Consider the following 21,910-nt stretch of genomic DNA (forward strand, 5'->3'; position numbering starts at 1 on the left):
TCACTGTCACAGCTTTATGTTTAATGTGGAATCACTTCAAGTATACAATATTTCAAACATCCAGAAACTGGTTAAGAGATAGAAGCCAGCTGAACAAAAATGCATGAAATCCAAAACTCATTTGTGACCTTTTCATCTTGAAGTATAGGGTCAAATGAATGAACTAATAGCGTATCTTCCTATGAAGGAAACTTTGGTATGGAGTTGAAATGGCCACACTGAAGAGTACCTGAAGTGTCCGGTATGAAGTAATTTTCAGAATAAGTAGTGATGGACACCATGGCAGCAAGACATTTTCACCTTCAAAAACAAAAGATCACAAGCAACTGCACAATGCTAAGCTGAATATCAAGGCAGCATAAAAGAAGTTAGTGAAATCTCTCTACTGAAAATAATTTTAAGCATGTGCTAATCCTTTCCAATATAAAATTATTTTATTAAATCATTTCTGCACAGTGTAAGCTTTCCATTTAGATTTTATTTGCTGACCAGTAGCATCCTACTTATTTTTTTAAAGTGGCACTCTTTGCTAATCATAGGATACTTAAACTTCTATCACGCTCTTCTCCTTTTTAAATACTGTATCTTTTTTCCACAGACCCCAGTGCTAATTATTTGGGAGTTTCACCAGTATATTCTGAAGTACAAGACAAAAAATTGCTAAAAAGGTCAAAGAAGTTTGACCTCAAACAAGGTTTTGAACTTATTTTATTAGGGAAACAAGTGTTTTTGCAATATCTAGCATTCTCCTACAGCCATTTTTAAAGGAGTTATAGGAATGTTAGTCAATATTAAAGTAAGTGTTTTATAGGTCTGCAACTAAGCATAGCACACACCAAACAGAATGAGCGAAACTTTAGTTTACAGTGTATAATGAACTTTAGTCATTTAATAAATTTTAGTTTTTATTTGTGTATTCCACTGTAGTGCTGTGACAACAAATCACACCTGTGTACCAGAGCATACATCAACAGTATGATGTAACTTTACTTACATCACTGCTATACTTAGCTTTTTGAAGGAGACATAAGCATACACTATGGCCACATCAAATAATTTTCTGGGTTTTTTCTTCGATAATCTTTGCTTTGTCAGCAATACTCTGTTATTTTTAATTTCTGAGTTACTGAAAATTACAGAAATTGTATACAGGAATAGCTATAGGGAGTAAATTTGCAGGCACTGATATGACAAACACTTATTTTAAGGGCTAAGAAGTGGCATTAGTATCACACTGACAAAGTTTGTTGAAAGAAATTACTAACTTTGTCCAAATGGGAGAATGCCCTCTTTTACTTGCATCTTAAGGAAAAAAAATTCAGAAAGTTATTTTTTGGCCTTGCTATGTCACGAAGTCAATCATACAAAGACCTATGCATTAAACTAAAACGATAGTTTTAAAAGCCCTTCTATTAAAAACAAAAACATCATGCAATTTTTTTTAAATCAATAATGCAGCTGCTTTAAAACTGTTGCAAGACCATACTGTATATATTAGCTTTTACACTGCTAATGCACAACTAACAGCAAACCTGATTAGATTAACACAAATTTGTCTTAATTACACCGTTATATCACACTAGAGAGACAAATGTCACAAGATTGGCAGAAACATTTAATTCAGAGCGCTCAAATGGCAGGATAGTTGTGTTGTAATCCTTCACATTTAGAAAAGAACATAATCCTGCAGTCTCACTTTACAAAAAAAATTTCTGCTGTAAAATATTAAGTGGGAGGGAAGCTGTATCTAACATCTAACGCAAAGTAACTTATACAGCTAGTGTCAAAGGCAACCAAAAAACCTCTAAATAAAATATCAAAATACACATAGCAACCAAAGCACAAATGCTGCATTAAATACAGTCAGGATGTAAGATGAAGCACTAGTTAATAAACAGGACCAAAAAAAAATTGGGAAGTTAGCAACATATGACTAAAAGAAAAAGGGAAAAATCTTGAACTATTTTCTTTTTAAATCAGAGCACAAAACTTCCATTTGTTATCTTTCTATCCATAACCTGTCTAATAGAGCACATCCACTGAAAGTTTAGAATTCACAGAAGAGCTAAGTGTTCTTCTGCAAAATTAATCTTCCAGATGTTTTAAACAGACACTATTATGAATGAAAGTAAGTGAGGCAACAAACGGACTTTTATCATCACCTCTGGTCTTAATGTTCAGAGATATTTTTAAAAGTTATCATAATCTTTTTTGTCTTTTTTCCCCTCTGCTTCAAAGCCATCAACTCCATCACTGTCCCTTCTCCTTTTACGGTTGCTATGGATGTTGAAACGTTGGTTCATCTGCGGCAATGGATCCATTCCTAAAACTTTGTGTATCTGACGGAATGCAAGGAGTCTCAATGCAAACTAGTAAAAAGAAATAAAAGGATAGTTCTATTAAAAACAAATATCAAACTTAAGTTAGGCAACAAACATTTGCTCCGTAAATCAAGTCTGTTATAATGTGAAAGATTATACAAATTAATTTAGGGCATTATTCTTTTACTATAACTCTAAATTTAAAAAGCATATTGGTATTATCTGAACATCTTTATGGGTGCCTTTACACAGGCTCTGAAGTGGGTGGGGAGAGGGTGCCTTAATTAGAGTATCTCTCTGGAGCCACTCTAATTAAAGCGCCCACAGTGTTTGTGTATTCAGTGTCCTGCACTTCAAAATGGCAGTAGGGGTGCCTTAACTAAAGCTCATTCAACAAGCTTTAGAATACTCCAGCAGACTTGATTAATAGTCTGCTTCAAAACATGCTAATGAGCACACATCGGAGCAGGCATCCAAGCACATGTGTAGGTGCTGAATGAGTATATACAAATAGAATCACAGTAATCATTTCCCCAACTTAAACAATAGCAAACGTTATACTTGTAACAGTCAGGATATAGCATTAAGTTCCCTTTTTGGATCTTTCTGATACCACAAAGTTGAGTTAGCCTGCACAAAGTGGGTGTTGAAATAGCCTCGTCTAGCCTAAAGGCTACTTTAATTTATGCCAGGGGCCAAGCTGTCTGCTAAATGCCCCAGGGATCAGAGGAAAGAAAACCCCCGTATGTTTACTCATCCTGCTGCTAGAACTGAGGAGTGTTTATGCAAGAACTGCAGAAACAGACCTTAAAAGTCAAGTTCCTGAAGAAAAATAAAAAACCCAGATTCTATTAAGGAAGGAGAACATTCTTTAGACTAAAAATGCACCAAATCTTCCTCTTCCATTATGCTATTTATTACCTGTGCACTTGAAGTAATATCCTCTCTTTGCTGGTCTGTCATTACAGCAAGTGTGTCAAAAGGATCTTTTTCACAAGGATCCAGAAGGCCAGGACCGCCTATAACAATAAGGGTAATTACCATTGTCAGTGTCCCTATGTAGTGTTTATAATATATTGTAAGCTGTGGGCACAAATTCTAGAATGATGCAACTTGCCTTTCAGGATGATGCCTGAAGATATACACTCAAAAACTCTTCTCAGTGCGTCACCTGGGCTTTGCGGTCCAGAAGCACTGCTGATTGCTTTCTCTACTAATAATTCCATAGCCTGAATTAAAAAGAAAAGGCAGGGGTTTTTTAATGTTTGCTAAAAAAGCAGTAATCCAACCATCATCTTGGAGCTCCTGGTACACATTTTCCAAGAATCTACACATAGTATTTTGCATCTAGCTAAAAAGTAAGGAAAAACAGAACTAGATGTGTGTTTGCTTTTTTTGCATGCAGAAAAAGTCTAAGAAAAAATAATAGTACTGATTTCTCATATAGTGCTTTTTGTTGGTAGACATCAAAGCACATTATAAGAGACAAGTATATATTTAATAGTAAGATTTGAAATAGAAATGTGAGTAACTTGTGCATATATAATAATCTACACTGTAATATACAATATAGAAATTAGCTTACATGATCAGCTATCATATTTTAAAATATTCTTTGCAATGTTTTCTGTGAATTTCTGAACAGTTCACTACCACACATGCACACATTGGTAACACAGACCTCCTAGAATTATGCTGAGTGTGGCAGGTTTTGTAAGATCCTAAAAATATTTAAGTAATACAGAATTTGCATCTTATGAGTTGCAGTTTCAAACAATTCTCCTCTTCTCCAATTTTCTTCTTAAGAGTACATGTCCAAGATGTATTAAAATAATTTAGCTCAAAGCAGTAAAGATCATGGCCTAAGCAATTTCCATTATGGGCTGGCTTGCAGCTACTTATAACTTTGAGAAAATTTCATTTTTACTCGCCTGTTTCAGTTAAAATAATGTATTATAAATTCAAAGAACAAGGCAAGGATCCAGAAAAAAAATCCTTTTATGGACTGGACTGGAGTTAAGAAGAATCATCTTCTAATTCCTGTCTATAATGGATTTCACAAATCAGCGGTTCTCAACTTTATTTAGACTTAAGGCATCCCTTGTTAGATACCCCTCAGAAAGTGCCAGCTCTTGGCTTTCATTCACTTTGTGACTATGGAAAAAATAGAAGAGCAATTATTCCGTTGCAAAGACCTAAGAAATACCACACAGCAGGTCAGAATGTTTTTGACATTATGGATTCCTATTGTAAGCTCTGGGTTCATCTTGTAAATCATGTGTAGGTGTTTGCCTATCTACCCTTACTAATATCATGTGTTACCTTTGAAAGGATCTTACCGTTCCCCTGGTTGAGAATCACTGTCCTAGATTAATCTGAGGAAGATTATTCTAATGCCGGGGCGGGGAATTATTTCGGGCAGAGGGCTGCTTATTGAGTTTTGGGAAGCCATCGAGGGAAGCATGACAGGTAGCCAGAGGCAACTAAATATTAATTTTCTAAATTTTTTAGGGGCCCCATGGGCCAGACAGAATGGCCTGGCGCGCTGCATCCGGCCTGCAGGCTGCATTTTGCCCACCCCTGTTCTAATGCATACAGGCAAAGAAGTTGAATGCATGTTACAAAAACAACTTTAATTCTGACATTTTCTACTTTTTGGGTTCTTGCACCCTTTTAAACTTAACATTCCTCAAACTTAGTTTTCTGTTTGCAATTATAGGAAGGACTAAGAACACCTCCTCTACTTTTGTTTCCCAATATTTTCCATTAGGAAAGATTCTTGGGACCTTTTGAGAACTTCTAACATGTTCATTGTTTGCAACACACAGCCAGAATTTAAAGGGGGAAAATCCTGGGTTCAGAAAGTGCTTTTTCTTTGACCAGTGAAACTCCATTCAGGTTGGCCAAGACATTGGTTTCCCTCTGTGGGCAACATGCAAAAAATACTGAAAACAGTAAAGCCCACTTACACTACTGCCAAAGCTGTGCCAGTAATGCCTCAGGCTGAGATCTGACAACCTCTTCAGGAGGGGTGGAGGGAGAGAGCTGTGTTTGGCACCTTAATGCACCACCCATCTTGGCCCTACATTGCAACAGAAGGTACCATGTGGTGAAGGGTCCTCACCCACTTCCTGGACTATAGGAAGGGAAGGAGTGGTTCTGGAAAGAGACATCACTTATGCTTGACCAAGCTTTCTCTAGATAACATATTTCACCCCCGAGGAGGACTGTCCACATTCAAACACTCCTATAGCTGAAGGTGTAAGGTTCAAACTACCTATAATAGATAGTGATGGGGTTGTTACAGACGTTCATAAAATTGTCCACGTTTCTCTGGGGATATGCATTATGTATAGTCTTTACATGATTACAGACCATGCTTTTCAGGAAACCCCTGCTCACTGGGTATACAGTACAGCAGGTATAGAACAGTATGGCTGGGAACTGTTTGTTCTAGAAGTTGGAATATGGGTAGAGAACAAGTCAAGGGATTACATAAAGAAAAAGGGATGTTTTCAGGACTAAAAGGTGTCAGATGCACAGAAAAATTCAATTCTATTCCTGCTTCTGACATTCTTCCCTTATGAACAAATGAAAGCATTACATCTTGATGATAGCTATTAACTAACTGTTCCTCATTTTATAATCTTCCCATCTAGAGACTCCTGTGCCAGATATGTAGAAGCATGGAGCACTTGCAACTCCAACTGAACTCAGTCAGCACAACTGCAACTGAACAGCACAGTCTGGAGTGAATCTACATTACAAATCTAGAGGTCCCAAGTTCTAATACTAGCTCCAAAACTAATTCCCTGCTAGGCCTCAAAAAAACCTCTGGCTCAGTTTCTCTATCTGTAAAAACAGAGGCTCTCCAATATCTCACAGCAGTATGTTCATATTTGCAAGACCCCTGTATTTTATAGGCAATAAATGCTGTCATACAGTAAACAGTATGTGACCCAAACAATTAAGATAATAATGCATACTGCATATAGCAGTGATTCTCAACTGGGGTGCCAGGGCACCCAGGGTGCTACAAAATCATTTGAAGTGTATTGCAGGGAGTAAGGTGATAAGTGCAGGTTCATCCTTGCAGAGCTGCTCCTCCTCCCTTCCACCATTCACTGCCTGGCCCCAACGAGATAAGCAAAGTTTCATCCCTGCCCAGCTGCTCCTTCTTCCTCCCATCCCAACAGCACCCAGCCCATGTGAGAAGGTAATAAAAACTAAGTTTTTGAAACAGGGCACTGCTCAATTCCCAATTTACAAAGAGGTGCCTTACGATTTAAAAGGGTAAGAAACCCTAGCATATAACACAAAGGAGCAGAATTTACAAAGCACAGAACCCTAGTTGGGGCATGTGTGAACTTTTAAATGTTTGATGTGTGGAACTTAAAGTTGCTTAGACAAAATAATTTTCTATATGCTTTCTTCTCTGCAGACAGTTCCCTTAAATACCAAAGTCTAGGAATACTAGGAAGCATATTTCATTGAAAAACAGAAGAATAAAATTATTTTCCTCTAGCACTTGCAACCATTTTAAATAGCTGAAGCCTCAGTTTTGTTTTCCTGGAACTTAGCTAAAACTATAAATAATAAACTTCTTAATACATGGTTCCACATAAAGAAAAGTTAACATTGTGTTAAGGGCTTAAATTGTGAGGCTGATCCCAGAAGCCTGGAATTATGTTGATGCTGGAAAGGCATGTCTGCATTCTTTTCCCTGTAGCAGTGGTTTTTTGTTGTTGTTTTTTAAAATCAGTGGTGCTCAATCTTTTTGCCCTGTGGGCTGGATGGGCAGTACCTGGTCCACTGATGGGCTGGATCTGGCTGGTGGGCCCAATGCAGCAGGGCTAAATCCAGCTGTGGGAAAGGGGGTGGAAATCAGCCCAATGCTGACCCTGGCTGTACAGGGAAGGAGGAGGCATAGCCTGGCCTTGATCCACTTGTGCAGGGCTTGGGAATCTGGCAACAGGGGAGGGGTGGCAGTATTAAACTGCTACTAACTTCTTGTCTGAGTAGACACCTACACTGACATGGTTTGGAGAACTTCCAGTGCACCCCCTTGTCAAAGCCAGACAGTCACAGACTAGTATTTGGGTACTGTATTTCGCAATGGTGGCAGATATTAATGATGATAACAACAGAAAGGCTATTTTGTAGAAGCTGAGAGCTGCTACAGTTATCCAGGTACCTCTGACAAATAAATTTAAAGAAATCTGAGGAAAAATTCCAGGCAATTTGAAGTGAATTGATAAAAAATAATCACACTTAACTTGTCTACATAAACTTAAAGGTAAAAAATATGCTACCAAAGAATTCAGAACTTTTAACACTTGCTTTGTAGAAGAATATAAATTAAGAAAAAAAATCAAGCCCCAGAAATTACAGGGCACCAGAAGTCAGAGTTCTCTTTAGGGATTTAATTTAATTAGTCTGTTGAATGAAAACAAAGACCAATTCTTGATGTATATGCTTTATTTAAAATAAGATTTTCAGCATTTTCTGATATGCAAAAGCATGTTGCTACTCATGCATTTGGGGGTGATTTTAAGATTACTTACCCAGCTTGGAAAGTCAGACCAAGTTGGAACTCGCTGACAGAGGTCACGAAGAATACGTATGATAATCACACAGGACTGCAGACCATTAGCTCTAGCCTTGAGAGCAATACAAAATCATGTTAATTAATCCCATCACCTACAGAAAACAGGATTCACTGATAGGCTAAAACACCACTGTTCAATGGAAGCTCAGATACAGAATAGAAACAAATCACTCTACAACTTCATTCCATGAGCTGCCATTTACAGCAGTATTTTATGCCAGGGTTAGTAATTTAAGGTGGTAGAAGTCAAAGTGCACAGGTTATACAAGAATAACTTTTCTTGATCCCCTGTAGACTCTGACCCTTCTTCACTTGTAACAGTAAATCCAGTATCTTTCTACATTAGAAATAAAAAGAATAAAGTAAAGGTCTAAGAAGAATGTATAGAGACTGAAAGGTCAAGGGAGTCTGTTTGGTTTCTTTGTTGTGCCTTTGCCAGAATGCAAAGTCACTAAACCAAACAGTTGCTTCTCACCTTTCATTCCCTACACGTAATGCACTTAAAGAAATAGGAAAAGGTCTTAAATCTAAACACAAAGCTTTAAACACATATTCCATTATTTAAAGCAAAGTTACTCTGCAGCCTTATGGAATATATTACAAATACACAATATATGATTACTCAAAGCGAGTCAAACTTTCAACGTCGCCTTCTCAATGACCAGAAAAAAAGTCAAATCAGCAATAACCGCATAAAGCAGTTCTTCCAAACTGAACATTCTATGTTAACATTTTTCTGGTCATTAAATTTAAAGTATTGTTAACATGGGCAACCTTGGGTGTTTTTACACAGTCAAACATGTATATTGCAACTGAACTAGCGTCTCATAAGGCTACAAGAAGAAAGTAAAATGATGTTCCGAACCTGGAACCACTTAGCGTGGCGTAGAGCAGCCAGAGCGTCAAGGCATTTTTGCCTGTCCAAGACGTCCGGTGGGTCTTTCACCATACCCGAGGTTACATCTAAAATGGATTGAATTGGCAAAATGCAGTGAGGAATGGGTGTTTGACCAGGTGAGCAAGACACTTCCTTAAAGTAGCTTCAATGTCACACGTGCCATTTAGAGTTTAAACCCCTATCCAACAAATATTAGTGTTCAATAAAATTCCTTTTACTGGATTAAAGCATCAACCCAGTATAAAAATAAAAATAAAAAAAAACAAAAAAAAATCAAGAGCATAATAATTTTTAGCTCTCAATCTTAATTTTTAAATGCACTGCAAATCGTGCAGCACTTTAAAGTTATGTACACATGCTACCTCTAGAAGAACATATTTCCCCTAAAATTAAATATTGCAGGAAGGATGGTTGGACACAGTGCACCAGCACAGAGAACACGAGACAGAAGGAACACAAAAATCCACTTCAACAGTAGAATTTACAACAAACTCAGTTTGTTGAACAATTTTAATGGTTACATACTACTTGGGACATATTCTTGATAAAATGGTCCAAGTATAACAATCTCTGAAAGCACACAGAATCTAATGGAGATGTGAATTTTATCCATTTAAAAATCTAACACAAATTATTTTACTATAAGAAATCTGACTGAGGAAATATGAAGTGTTCTCTATAATCCCAGAGTCTCATTACTTTTTACTAAATATTCCTCTAATTACTATAGCTCACATACCCATGGTATATATTTTCTAAATAAAATTGGGCCAAGAAAAAGCATTGTATTTATTAAGCCTAAAAAGGAGAAAGAAGTAAGAAGTAGCAGAAGCAATAGCAAAAATATTTGAGCGATAACAGAAATATAGTGGGCCTTATATATTTAAATGTTCAAAAAAAGAAAAAGGGATTTGACATATTGCTATTTATAGTCCAAAAAGGACCTCTTCTAATAAGACTAGAAATTCCAAATTACTTTATGGTACATTCTGGCTGGTTTCAGTAGCTTCTGAAGGTAATCATTTATGGTAGCTTCTGAAGGTAATCATTGCCCTAAAATAATAATTATTTTTAGACTATATGTATCATCATCATATTCTATTGGAAAAAGGCCTTTGTGAAAATATGCCAGTACTAAAAAATAGAAGAGTACTAGATGAAGAAAAATTCAAATTTGGCTTATTCAGACATGGGGTGCATAAGAAAATGTAGTTTTGTTTAGTAAGACTCAACATAAATAAAGCAAAGAACCAAACAAAAATAGTATATAAGAGACTTATGAGGCATACTAACAATAAAAATGATTTGGGAACACTGCAGAGAAAACTTTGATGCTAGTTACCAACATACAAATGTAGGTAAAGGCAACAGAATATTAGGATGCACCAACAGTTAAAGCACAAATAAAATCACAAAGGCTACTGGAACTCTGCAATATTATATCTAGAACACTGTATACAGATTTCGTAACTTTTAACGGGAAATATTTTGTTGCTCTGCACAAGGAGAAACAAAAACAAGAGAGCAAGAATTGCTGGGGAAAATTCAGATACCTCAGAGATATTCAAAATTCTGAAGAATTATTATAAAGCAAAATGAAGAAAAATTCACCATTAACAAGAGGTTCACAGAGCAAAGACATTAAAAAGTAAAACTACTTTACTCAAACAATAGGAAATCGACAGTAAAGAGTTGTCAAGTAAGGTAATCAATGCAAAAAAGGAAGACTTGAAATAAGAGACAGGGATATGGTTAGAGAAGAACCCACAAGGGGGAAAAATGGCAAAGCAAGGAAGTAAAACTGGAAAATTAAAAAAAAAAGCCATGGGTTTGATGGGCTAAGTGGTCTTTGTGAGTCAGTCAATAATTTCCATTCCTAACACTGGTGTGCAAATAGGTGTCATTGTGCAATCTTTCAAAATAATAATTTATGACTTACTTTGAAACTCTAGTAAGTGAGTTTCTAGCACAAACACTTAAAATTTGGAAAACATTTTTCTTAGGAAACATTTACATTTGAATGAACACGAGAAATCTTGCTTTATACTGGGAGCAGATCTGAAACATGCCATGCACCATTAATAAAAGGAGACTGCATGAATAACCTTAGAACTTAAAGCTATTGTGAAATTCAGAAGATGCCAAGGCACCTATTGCAACTGAGAATAAATTTTGACTGAAAATAATATTAGGAAACTTGCAAAATTTCATGTGGATTTTTGCACCTGTTTTAACGTTTCAAGTGGATTAACCCCTTAAAATACTACAGTACTAAAATTAAGACTCCTAACTTTACTGCTCTATTAACCTAAGACAGAGGCTAAATTAATTTAAAAAAAACACGAGTGCAAATTCTTAACCTAAATAACTGCATTCTATGAATAGCCTAAATAATAAGGGGTTAATCTTCAATTAGAGACATGCTGTGTCCACACTATTTCTTCATTAAAAGTTAACAGGTATATCAATTTCAGTAAGTTTCAACACGTGAAAAACATTACCCAGTCAACTATTTCAAAACTAGTGTGAACACTGCTTAATTCTGAAGAAAGACAGAGACAAAAAGAAAAACACAAAGTAACAGTAAATGCTAGGACTATGCAACCAAAACCCCTCCTTTGTGTAACATGGCAGGTGTGACACTGAGCTTTAGAAAACCTTGGTCAAAAATCCTTCCGATGTCTTGGCAGCAACCCCTGACAGGAATCAACTCCCTCTGCTAGAAGGCCTGCTAGAAGACTTTGGACCGGGGCTGATAAGCTAAGGATAAAAAAGACACACACATACACACATATATACTTTGCTTGCTGAAGGAAAGACTCCACACAGCAACGGTTAGAGCATTTGACCATATCGGATTTGATGTCAATTCCAGGAAAATGCGTAACTGTCAAACGCACAATACTGTAGGGAACAATTACTATGCGATTAACAGTTTTCTTTTTTTTTTTTTTTATTCTTTTGTCATGTAATGGAATTACTGCATATTAACCATGATTCTATTCACATGCAAGTCACAGGCTTATCTTTACTCAAACTGTTTCTTCCAGCAAAGCCTTCCTTACTACCTGAACTTCTTCCCCCAAAAGCTAGCTAAAGACTTCCAACCCTTGTAAGACACAGAGCATTAGCAGCTGCAGTAAGAGAATACACACACATCCTGTTGTTCTGCAGCAAGTTAGCAGCATTCTTCATCAGCCCTTGTTTACTGCAATAATTTGCAATGAAATCCTCTGTATTTTATTCTCGTTTCACAAGAGAGTGTTTCGGTACATACATTTTACACTGCTCAGTGTCTTGAAGTATAAGCAATTTACTTTTTGTTCAATTTTGTTTCCCTAAACTCAGAATGATCATTCTAACTCAAGTTTGGGTCAGACAAAAATACAGATTTGTTTCCTTTAGGAGGCATAACTTATCAAGTAATTTATTGAAAACACCTGCCATTTGTTTTATTTTTGCCTTTGTATAAATTTCTGAAGGCCCAAAACAAATTTCACTTAAGTTCAGCACAGTGGTATGGACTGATCATGTAATTTTGTATAGCACATTGAAGGATATAGGAAAATGTTAAAATTAGTGTAATTAATATCTATAATCAAAAAGATTACATTGAAGGTTTCCCTTGTTAACTATTCAAGTGACAAGCTACATCCAATTCCATTCCAGAAGTAAACAGAAAAAGTTTGGTTTGATACACTAATTTGTACAAAGCTAGTGATACACACAGCTGAGCAATCATGTACAGAGCACTGCTAAAAATACAATCCAGTCCAGAGAATAATATCTTCAAGCTTCGTTTTCTGGTGGACAGATTGGCTCTGATAACAAAGCTCAATCATAATGCACCCATCACGAATATAGAGCATCTAATGCAATAAACCACTTCAAATATTTTAAAGGACAAATACAAATGCTGAGATGGGAAAGAAAATTCTGTGCCTTCCTTCTCTCTATATATATACGCATATACACATGCAAACGTATACATATACACATATGCTTCCCCCACAACCTGCATCATTAATATAAGTTAATATAGCCTTAAATTGCCTAATGGTAACTTCATATTCAAACACCAGAACCTTGGTTGTTATGAGCTCTTTTCAACTATGAAAACACAGGATGAAAGGAAACAAAGTTAATTTTATCTGACCCATAAAACAACAGAACCAACATACTGCAGACATGAATCATGCTTGTTGGCTTAAAAGCTTTTGGAGCTTTGAAAAGTGTTACAGAACAGACCCTAAAGCAACACTGCTGGCACCAGGAGGATTGCATATTTCACGAACGTAAACTGGTTTACAAGTTCCAACTTCCATTTCAACTCAACGACCAAGTCACTTCTTAGTACTGTACTATGGGCTTACCCATTTGGGTAAACTACTGATTGTAATACCAGGAACACAAATATTCTTAAAAGCATGCCAAACCAAAGAGCAACCTCAGCGAGCTGGAAAAATTCACATCTTTTTCCAAACAAAACCAGAAAGTCTTTGAGTATCTAAATCATTTTACAAGTGCAAGATCTTCATCAATGTAATTTTAAAGACACGAGTGGTAGGCAAGACTGATTCACTTTAAATCCAGAATATAAATATTTTTATACAGCCTTTACAGGTAAGTCCTGTCTGGCAAGTCTGCTTGTAGCCACTTGCTGTAAAACCTTTAATTTTTCAAATAGCTTAATGATTTCAGAGACAGAAAATAAAAAGACAATTTGGGATCTTTTCCAGAAAACTGAGGTTGGACATAGGTTAGAAAAAACAATAATTTAACTAAATAAATGCAGCATATTAGCATTTATTTTTAGCAAGTATTCTCTGCTAAATCTGGTTGTTGAAAGAGCAGGATTTCCATCAAATACATGTATGTGCCAGCATGTTGCCTTCGAGGACCTTAACGCCATCTTAAGCAGAAAAGATAAATTTATATAACAGATAATAGAGGTAGAATCTTAAACAACTTTCCAACCTCCATCCCTCATGTTTTCCTCACGAATGATTGGAGATGTCAACGTGATAGTAACTTGCATTTTGGGTTCCACACATGAATTCAATATTATAGCTGCTTCTGGAACTGCACACTTTATGTCATACTTCTCAGGACTTATCACCTAAATAATGAAAAACAGGTAGCATTTGTTAAGATATTTCACTTCTACTGGCATTCATCAAAAAGAATAGAGAAACAGGGAAGCCAACTTGAACATCCTTCTGAAAAGTCAAGAAGCTGGAATACTACAGTGATGTCTGCTTGACAGTTGTGCTGTTACCTGAAAATGTTGTTCTACTGAATTAGGGTTTTTAAAAATTTATGGTCTTTCACATAATTTCAGTCATTAATGAAAACATGTAGTGGGTACCCTTCAGAACATCAGAGAGAACATTCACACACAAAATATGTTAAAATAAGGGGTCAGATTCAGCATTTTAAAAATTGAGGATTCCTCTGGACTGTAGTCGTCTTTGGATGGCATAAAGCTGATGTAGTGGTTCTTATGCCATCACTCCAAGTACAATATGAACCGCTAGGCTAATTCTCTTCCTGGTTGTTGACCCCTTTGCCCACATGGTTTCAACAACCAGCTAATGTGATAACAGAAGAGGAAACAGAGTTGTTTCCAAGTAATCGGAATGACTTGTCCCCAAGAACGTTATTTAAAACCTGCCTCCTGTGACTGGTACCACATGAACCTATTAGTGTCTCTGGAAGTAAAAGCTGCTATTTGGACAAAAAGGTAATCTTCTACCACCTTCTGTCTCTTTATTTAAAGTAGAGGTGGGCAAAATGGCCCACACTATCTGGCCTGCAGGGCCCCTAAAAATTTAGAAAATTAATATTTATCTGTCCCAGGCTACCTGTCATATGGACCTCATTGGCTTGTCAAAACTCAGTAAGTAGCCCTCCACCTGAAATAAATTGCCTGTCCCTGATTTAAAGGAAAGGGACACAATATATATAAGCAAACAGCTCCATGTTCATGAACTGGATCTCACTTCCAAACACTACATGGGTAAACATAATTAAAATTATGAACACAGATATAAGTTCTTGGAAGCGCAACCAATGTTCTATGCCCTGATATCAAATTTAGAGCTGTTAGCACCACAATATCTTGCATTTATGGCACCTTCATAATAATCCAAATCCAAATTTTCTAAACTGTACTTACTGCAAGTTGCTTGGGAAGACTTTCTGCAATACGACTGAGTAATGTCTTTGAAGGTTTCTCAGCACACAGCAAAACAAGGTTAACGTTCCGGTCTCCACGGAGAAGCAAGCCTTTAGCTAAAACTCCTACTCGTAAAACTCCTTTCAAGGCTCTATGGAGAAGTAAAGAAAAAAAGGTGGCATTTAAAACATTATTCATGATTGTAATAAACTAAGATGACAAAAAAGGAGTAAAAGTAAAAGAGAGCACTCTACATGTCTGGATACCAGAACCTAAAAAAACAGACTCAAAAGAGCAATTAAAGAAGATGTAGGGAAAATGCACAGGATGATTTCTCTCAGCTCAAGATTTCAACAGTAAATGAATTACCAGATTAAAAAGAAAAAATGTACCTGTCCTTACTGCCATCTTTTTTATCATCTCCTTCTTTGTTCTTACTTTTTTCATGGTCAGTCATGCTGTCAGATACAAGTTTCAGAGCACGCTCTGTAATGGAAACTATTTTTTGAACTGCCTGAAGTTCTTCCTCAGTTGGATAAATAGCTGCATGTTTTGTCATTACGTAACGGTCATCAGATGAATCTGGGCGGCGTAGAGGCTACATGGAGAAAAAGCATATTTCTGAAATCCAGGTAAAGGTACTGCAATAAATACTAGCTTTCTTTTAAAGCCATCTGTTCACTACCATCTTATATTCAAAACAGATCCTCCCACCACACGCTGGCCCTCTCACAGAATTATACCTGAGGCTGATCAACATGCACATTTCATACATACAGCTATTGACCATCAACACTCTAATTGGATTTACACAGGCAGACCTTACATGCATAGAGGAGTTGCAATGAAGCAGACAGTTTAGCATATTGTGTACTGCTTTTGTTTCAAGCTCTTCATTAGAGAATAACCCAGAAACAGATTAAGATAATAACAGAGAAGACTAACATATTTAACTCAATTCTAAGATGAGATCCATCCCCCTGGCAAAAAAATCCCAACAAAACCAAACCACCCCCCCCCCCCCCCCCCCCCAAACAAAGTCCTGTCTTAGGATCAAGCATCACAGCTGGGAGCCATGTGAACTTGCTGTGCAGGGAGCCCAGCTGGGATAGGGGCTGCATCAGTAGCATGCAGTGGCAGCTTTGCTCCCTGCCTGGATTCCCTTCCTACTCCCCTCCCTCACCGGCAAGAAGCCAGGCAGGGAAGGGGGAGTCTGCATACTGCTGTGGTCTTCAGCCCGCTCCACGCTACAGGAAGCAGCTGTGCTACAAGATGGACACTGCACCATAGTGATTTCTCCTTCCTTGTCCTGCTGCTCCCTTCTCCCCTGCCTTTTCTAGTCTCCCCACAGAAAAGGCAGGGAGGGGGAAGGAGAAATCTTCACAGTGCACAGATGCTTCCTGCAGGAAAGGGCAGGGGCAGCTTTTTCCACACTCAGCTTTCTCTGTACCTGCCTCCTTAATGCTGTTCTCCTGCCACAGAAGTGGGGCAGGGGGCAAATTTGAAGACAATCCCTCAATAATTATGATCTAGACATGGAAAATCATAAATATGTTATAATGTATGATTTTCCATGTCTAGAATCCATGGGGGGAGGAGAAGGCATTGTAAATTTAAAGTTGTCTTAGATTCAGGTAAATACAGTAGATAATAGGTGTAACACCAAGACTTCAGCCTCTTAGATTTAAAGTAAAAAACCCCCTCACAGCTGGTCCCTGGGGTTGAGGTGGCATTCCTGGTCTAACTCCCAGTAGGCCTAGAGGTCCAGGAGGACCATGAGGATATCCCCCATCAGGTATTCTGCGACGGTCATCCCAATGATGTTGCTCCTCTTCCATTCTCCTCCAGTACATGTCCTCTTCATAGCGTCTAAATAAAATGAATAAAGAGCATACTATGACACCAAACTATAAAAGTTTGATTGCTCTAAAAATTATTTAATTAATATTATTCCCTAGCTCATGGTCTAGTACTGGAGAGCTTTTACCAAATATTAGGTAAAAAGGATGGTTGTTTAAAGCATCCTTACTCTAAAAAAAATTTATTTTAGAGACCTAACTTCCCCAGATGAATTGAATGCAAAATGCCAAGAGCTGTACCATAACATAACTAAAGACAAAAGGGCACGGACTCCTCACTGTGAACAACCAATAGAAGATAATTATGGAGGATAGACTCCATGCCAGAAAAATCAATCATGAATGCAAGGCCTGTCTGAATTATCATACTAGACATACCTCATTTCCATCCTCCAGCGCTCTTCCTCTTCTCGTCTTCTCCAATATTCTTCTTTTTGCATTTGCTTTCTCATCTTCTCTTCTTGAATTTTCCTTGCTCTGATACTAGGTTTTACTTCTACTTGCAAATCTGGATTTACTTTTTTCTGTTTCATAGATATAAAGCGATGTTAGGTTTATTCTTCATTTCACTCCAGTCACAGGAAATTTACTCTCTCTGTTTTGTTAGCATGTCAAACACTAGTAGTTTAGAATATAAGATACTTAGATAAAATTACATGCGATGTAATTGCAAGCAGAAGACCAGAGAATGCTCAGAATTAATTTAAAATATTGTGACCTCACAATATCTTCCCGTAATTAACGTCAGGAAAAATGTTATATTAAATGCGAGTCTGATGCTAATGCTATACTACCTCTAATCTGTAGCACAGGCTGAAGGACCTAGACTACACTGCACTAGATTAACATCTCCAAACCTACCCTCTAGACTTGCCTTGAAACATTCTATGATCTGAACAAGGTACGAAAAGTAGTATCTAGTAAAGTTTAAAACAATATGCAGTATCAGTACTAACTTTATACTGAAGTCTGTGTCGCCTTCCTTTCAGATGCATCTCCTTGGCATTAGGATCATTAAAACTGCATTCACAAAGTTTGCAGTGGAAGCGGATCACTTTTCCTTCATCATTCCGCACCTTGAAAATAAAGTGGCATTAGCGCTTTGCTTTTTTAAAACAGAACGGAATTGCACAACTCAACACAAATATGAATTCAGGCCTACTAAAAATAGGCTAACACATTAGCACGTAATAAATTAAATAAATACCCCGCGGGCTTCACCATGCCATGTATTGAACCAACAGAAGAATGCCAAGATTTTGCCCCCAAAGTGTAGTCTTAAAAAACAGCTGTTAATGGATTCCTTATAATAAAAGGAATTAAAAAGCCAAGCCAAAAACAGTGAAAAGTCCAAATAAGACCCAAACCTTATGCATGCACTTCATGTTATCTACTACAAATAGTTCTCTTGATTTCAAAGTGATCACTCTTAATGTGAATTTGCACTCTTAGCACGTGCAAGTCTTTGCAGGACCACAACCTTACTTATTATTAAATCCATACTGGAAAAATAATACACATTTTCAAATTAATACCTCTTCCACATAGTCATGGCCCACAGGCTGAACATCACTCTGTAAAGCAGCAAGAGTTGTGGGTGTTACTGGTTCAGACGTTGCATCTGGTTTAACTTCTTGTGTCTGTACTGTAGCAACAGGAGTGGTCTTAACATTTTCAGCGGCTTTCATTTCATCCAGTTTGTTTGTTGTTTGTAGTTTATTACCACCTAACAATCAAAAGTTTTAAACAAATTGTTAATTGTTTTGAACTGTTAAAATGATGATACAATTACAAATATGTAATTTTATAATTACTTAAAAATGACTGAAACCCCTTGTAAATACTAGTAACCATAACATGTAATACAGTGAATTTTTTTAGCTATAACCAGTGATAATGTTTTTCAGTGTAATAACATAGATATTAAATTCCTGTCAATTCAACTTTTCTCTCTCAGAAGAATAGACTTTGCAGTTTTGCACTATTGAGACTTTTATTAAATCCAGCTCAGTGCTTTGCTAGGAAGCAAGACTGAGGGCCAGAAAAAAAAAATCCAGATAAGCAATCCACATTGTGTTGTCATAATTAGCCCACTGTGGGACTATAAAAAGAATCTGTATTGCATAGAGCAAAATAAAGTGGTCCAGAACGTCTAATATGTGCATTAAACAGAACATTTAGCCCTCACTGCTGCAAATGCTCATACATATAATTAATGCTTTCCACTACTAGTAGTCCTTAAAACCAGTGTTGCTCCTATGCAAGAAGTTCAAACACATATTTGAGCATTTGTAGCCTTGAGTCCTTAAAAACCAGACAGACACATATTTAAAAGTCATATAATAGGTTAGGTTTCAAAATAAAGACTGACTTCTGTACTTGCCAACAAAGTTTATTTTCGGTGTAGATATTTTCTTTACAGCAATATTAGCAGCAACTGTAGATGTTTTGTTGTTGGATACTGTGTTAAGTGGTGTGTTTGTTGTGGGAGTAAGAATTTTCACTGCTGAAGATGCAACGGAGGAGTTCACAGTGTTGCTGCTAGTTGCAATATTTGAAGCGGAGGCAGCTGGTTTGGAAGCAGATGTGGATGCTGAAGAAGTAGCCTGGGTGACAACATTTGGTTCAGTTGAAGGAATGGGTTTGCCCAGTTTTGTGTGCAACTTAACCACCTAAGGAAGAAAAAACAGAGAGAATTTAATGAAAGGCTCTTTATGAAAAAACAATAACTGCTTGGTTTGTCCAAATAATAGGCTTCTTATGAATAAACAGTAACTGCTTGGTTTGCCTATTTACTGATTTAAAAAAAAAAGATGATCTGTAAGTGGGGGGGGGGAAATCAGAAATCATCCCAATTATTAGCTATGCAAAGAAACACAGATCTCCTCTATCCCAAGAAACACTTCATAGTCTGACAATTAGTAAAAATAGATATCCTACTGAGCCAAAAACCTGGACAAGCAAGCAACTTGAGATGGAACAATTATTTTTATTAACCTGCTGGTTGGGGAGACTATTAAACTTCTTTAACTTCAATAACAGATTAACATTTTGGAGAAAGAAAGAATGTCTTTACTGAAGTCTCAACAACCTGTCTTTTCATTCAGAGACTAAAATTTGATAATCTATACAAATCAAAAACCTTAACAGGCCCTTGAACAAAACCAGGAAGAGATCCAGTTGACATTTCTAATGTTATGTAATGTTAAAAACAAAACAAAATAAGGTATTTCAAGCCTCTGTTATATATTATGAAGTGCTGAAAAAGGGCAAAAGCAACCCATTTACGTTTAAGATACAGATATATTTCAGTTTTCTGACAGATAATTAATATCGCTTATAAATACTGACCTACTCCAGAACAACATGCATAGTCCTTAACAGTGAAGGATGCTATCAAGGAACCAAAAATGGGGGAGGATATAAAAACAGTGGAGTAATCTACTTTTGGCTGGTGATCTTGGGGATTACATATCACTGCCTTGTACCTCAGTTACCAAAGCTGAAAAATAGGCACAAAATTACTGACTGACTTTGAGAAGTATGGATGAAATAATATTACATAAAAGCTGAGTATTATTATTACATCTAAGTCACTGGTATGAATCTTGCCCCTCTGAGCACTGCCTGGCAGTACATCTGAAATCCAAATACTGCAAAAAGTACTATTTCAACACCAAATATTTTTCTAGTGCTCAAAAATGTGCAGGGTGCTTTGTAGAAGTCAGGGAGAAAGCATCTCTCTGAGATGTTTTCCCATAAGCGAAAAAACTTACCTTAGATCAGGGACTGGCAATGGCATGCAAGGCCATTTTCCTTGGTACGCCATGGCCAGCCCAGCTGCCAGACATGGAGCCCGGTGCAGCTGTTTGCAACCTGCCTGCTAGAGCTGCCCAGAGCCCGGGCTGGCTAGAAATACCTGTGCAGGGCTCTGGAGCCCAGTCATCAGCTCTGTGCCGGGAGTGGGGGAGAGACCGGGGTTGCGCTGCCTCAGGCCCCTCCCCCACTGCCCGCTCTGAGGTGCATGCACAGCGCAGCTGTTTGCAGCCTTCCGCCTGTGGCTGCCCAGAGCCTAGGAACCTTATTCCTGAATTTATTTGGTTGGTCCCAGTACCATAGCCTCTGGGCTTACAGCCATAAGGCTGGGGCAGGGGCATGGTTTCAAGATTTTGAGCAGCTTGGGCACTCCGGAGATCCAGATCTGGTCCCTCCAGAGAACCAGGGCATGATGGGAACTGGATATGAGGTGATCTGGTCTCTGGACATAGTCTTTGGAAGGAACAGCTTCCCTCCTCCAGACCTGAGTTCTCAGAGACGCTGGGCAGAGCCACATGGCTATTGCTCAAGGGACAATGAAGCCTGGGGCTGTTCCAGTCTCCTACTGGGACCCCAGACCAGTGGCTCCAGCTCTGCCACTGCCATCCTGAATGGCCATGGGCAAGTCCCCCATGCCTCTGTTTATTGCAGCTTAGAGTGAGGGTGGGATTTGGTCCCTGAGGCCAGGGTCTGGGGGGGGGGAGCTGGGGTAATACCCAGAAGCCCATGAAGAAGCTCTGGCTTACTGCCTCAATCCCTTCAGGGTGCAAAGGGAGACTCCCCTGGCTCCAGCCCAGCTTTCCCCTCCCCTGCTGCACTGGCCTGACCTCAGACCAGTGCCCTGGACCCAGTGGGGTGTTACACATATGCAGCACTGTCAGTCCAGAGCCAGTCTGGTTTGCTGTCCTGGGGGAAAACACTCCTTGATGCCTTCCTACGCCTGCTGACTTGGCACCAAGGTGGAGGGACTGTGGTGGGGATGTACCATCGTGTGCTCTCCCAGCCTTTCTGGGGATAACAGTTTAGATGTCTTGAATGGTCCTGCCAGCTTAGGACCTTAGCTGTGTGGAGTGGGTGGGTCGTTGAGCTGATGGGGAGGCTCTGGCCTTGGCCGGCCATGCTGCAGCCCAGGGGCTCCGGTGGGCTTGGGGCATTGCTGGGTCAGACTCTGGTGGCCCAGCAGTCCAACTCCATGTGCCCACGCATCTAGTTCTGTGTGCGCACATGCAT

At 38.2% G+C, this 21,910-nt stretch overlaps 1 protein-coding gene across 1 annotated transcript in view; it reads right to left on the reverse strand.

The window, feature by feature from the left end:
* The window catches only part of ZFR (zinc finger RNA binding protein), a 64,113-nt gene continuing 42,203 nt past the window's right edge, over nt 1–21,910 (reverse strand). Inside the window, 14 exon segments of the mRNA XM_019531919.1 lie at nt 1–2,245; nt 2,247–2,369; nt 3,243–3,340; nt 3,439–3,550; nt 7,886–7,981; nt 8,795–8,892; nt 13,805–13,946; nt 15,006–15,156; nt 15,398–15,603; nt 16,712–16,874; nt 17,243–17,388; nt 17,821–17,940; nt 18,400–18,590; nt 19,248–19,536. Of these exon segments, the coding sequence (XP_019387464.1) occupies nt 2,171–2,245; nt 2,247–2,369; nt 3,243–3,340; nt 3,439–3,550; nt 7,886–7,981; nt 8,795–8,892; nt 13,805–13,946; nt 15,006–15,156; nt 15,398–15,603; nt 16,712–16,874; nt 17,243–17,388; nt 17,821–17,940; nt 18,400–18,590; nt 19,248–19,536 (2,010 nt within the window). The 3' untranslated portion in view covers nt 1–2,170.

This window comes from Crocodylus porosus, unplaced genomic scaffold (assembly GCF_001723895.1).
Source record: "Crocodylus porosus isolate Cpor-Errol unplaced genomic scaffold, CroPor_comp1, whole genome shotgun sequence".
Classification (NCBI taxonomy): domain Eukaryota; kingdom Metazoa; phylum Chordata; order Crocodylia; family Crocodylidae; genus Crocodylus; species Crocodylus porosus.